Source organism: Lipotes vexillifer, unplaced genomic scaffold (assembly GCF_000442215.2).
Source record: "Lipotes vexillifer unplaced genomic scaffold, Lipotes_vexillifer_v1.1 scaffold1403, whole genome shotgun sequence".
Taxonomy (NCBI): domain Eukaryota; kingdom Metazoa; phylum Chordata; class Mammalia; order Artiodactyla; family Lipotidae; genus Lipotes; species Lipotes vexillifer.
Window position 1 is genome coordinate 96171 of NW_006775845.1, and position 1531 is coordinate 97701.

Below are 1531 nucleotides of genomic sequence, written 5' to 3' on the forward strand. Positions count from 1 at the left end.
GTTTCCAGAAACTTTGGGATAGCAACCCTAATGAAAAGAGGATAGGAATAATAGGACAGATTTCGAATTAGAAGTGGAGAAAGAACAAATATAGAAATTCTTGGCAAAACAGGATATATAGTTTTATTCAGAAACTATCACAGGAAAAAAATTTAAATACCCTCATATGGGAGGCCCTTGGGAAAATCCTCTACATGGGGCCTTAAATGCCTGACAATGATATATCTTGATGTTTCTCTCTTATGGAATTAACAGACTATGGCTATGTTCTTAAAGTACACAGAAGTCTCTTTGAAAGGGTTTCTTTCAAAGAAATAGGCTGAATATCTGTGCTAAGAAAAAAATATATTTAGAATACCTACAACTTCTCTAAAATTTATATACTTCTATAAATTAATTGAGGAGAAAGTCATCTTTTTGAATGCCCAAATAAGACAGAAGAAAGTAATGACATTTTCTGTGTGAGCTAAGAAAATGGAAGACATCCATTCACACTTACCCCCTTCCACTAGAACACAGTTACCTGGTGGATCTATAAGAGCTGGCTGCCCACTCCAGGCAAAACCAAGTGAGCCACGTCAACCAAGGGGTCCAAGACTATTCAGACTATTGAAAAATCCTACCTTCAGCAGAAGCTGAAAACATCATGGATAATACGCAGATGTTGTTTACCACTGAATTTGAGAGGGAATAGAAGGATAGTGATACTTTAGTGTCTGTATCTTAAATATCTGTTCTGAAATATCTGTCTAATGCAATGAAGTGAATCAAGTACTAGTCCAGCCTCAAAGTAGTCCTCCCTAATTTTGGCAAGTTTTAAGAGCTCTAGCTGACAATCATGACTGACTATAATCCAGTATTTATTTTTTATTTTATATAGCTACAAAAAAGTACCTCCATCAGTCTCAGAGAAATAAGTCATCTCTTATGATTATCTTGGTGAGTCAAGTGTAGTGGAACTAGTGAAGACCACCTGTAATTTTTTTTCTTTCCTTTTTTGTTTGTGGTTTGTTGTTGTTCAACTAGCATGGATCCTGATGGCTCTGAGCAAGATCCTGAAACGAAGATATATTCTTCTGTCTGTGTTGGCAGAGAAGAAGATATTAAAAAATCTGAAAGAATGACAGCTGTTGTCCATGATAGAGAAGTGGTCATTTTCTACCACAGAGGAGAATACCATGCTATGGATATTCGCTGTTACCGTAAGATTTTATTTTTCATTTGTAAACCTTGTATTTGTTTACTATCCACGAAACTTCAAAATTTGATTTTTTTTTTTAGTGACTAGATGTAATATTCAATTCCTTTGCAGACTCAGGAGGACCTTTACATTTAGGAGAAATAGAGGTATGTAAAATTAAATCTATTCTCAACAAACTCATATGTTTCCTATTTATATTCTTACTGTATTTACAGTCTCTATTCAAAAATAATTTATATTTGGGTTTGAACTATACATATATATATATATTTTTTTTTTTTTTTTTTTTTTTTTTTTGTGGTACGCGGGCCCCTCCCTTTTTTTGCCTCT

General features: G+C 34.0%; 1 protein-coding gene across 2 annotated transcripts in view; it reads left to right on the plus strand.

Moving 5' to 3' along the window:
* The window catches only part of RFESD (Rieske Fe-S domain containing), a 6479-nt gene that overhangs the window by 1346 nt on the left and 3602 nt on the right, over positions 1 to 1531 (plus strand). Inside the window, exons 2-3 of one of the 2 annotated variants that reach the window (XM_007450228.1) lie at positions 1027 to 1202; positions 1313 to 1347. In XM_007450228.1, coding sequence (XP_007450290.1) covers positions 1027 to 1202; positions 1313 to 1347 — 211 coding nt within the window. Of the gene's footprint in view, positions 1 to 1024; positions 1203 to 1312; positions 1348 to 1531 lie in introns of those variants that run through there. The other variant, XM_007450227.1, reaches the window with a different exon arrangement.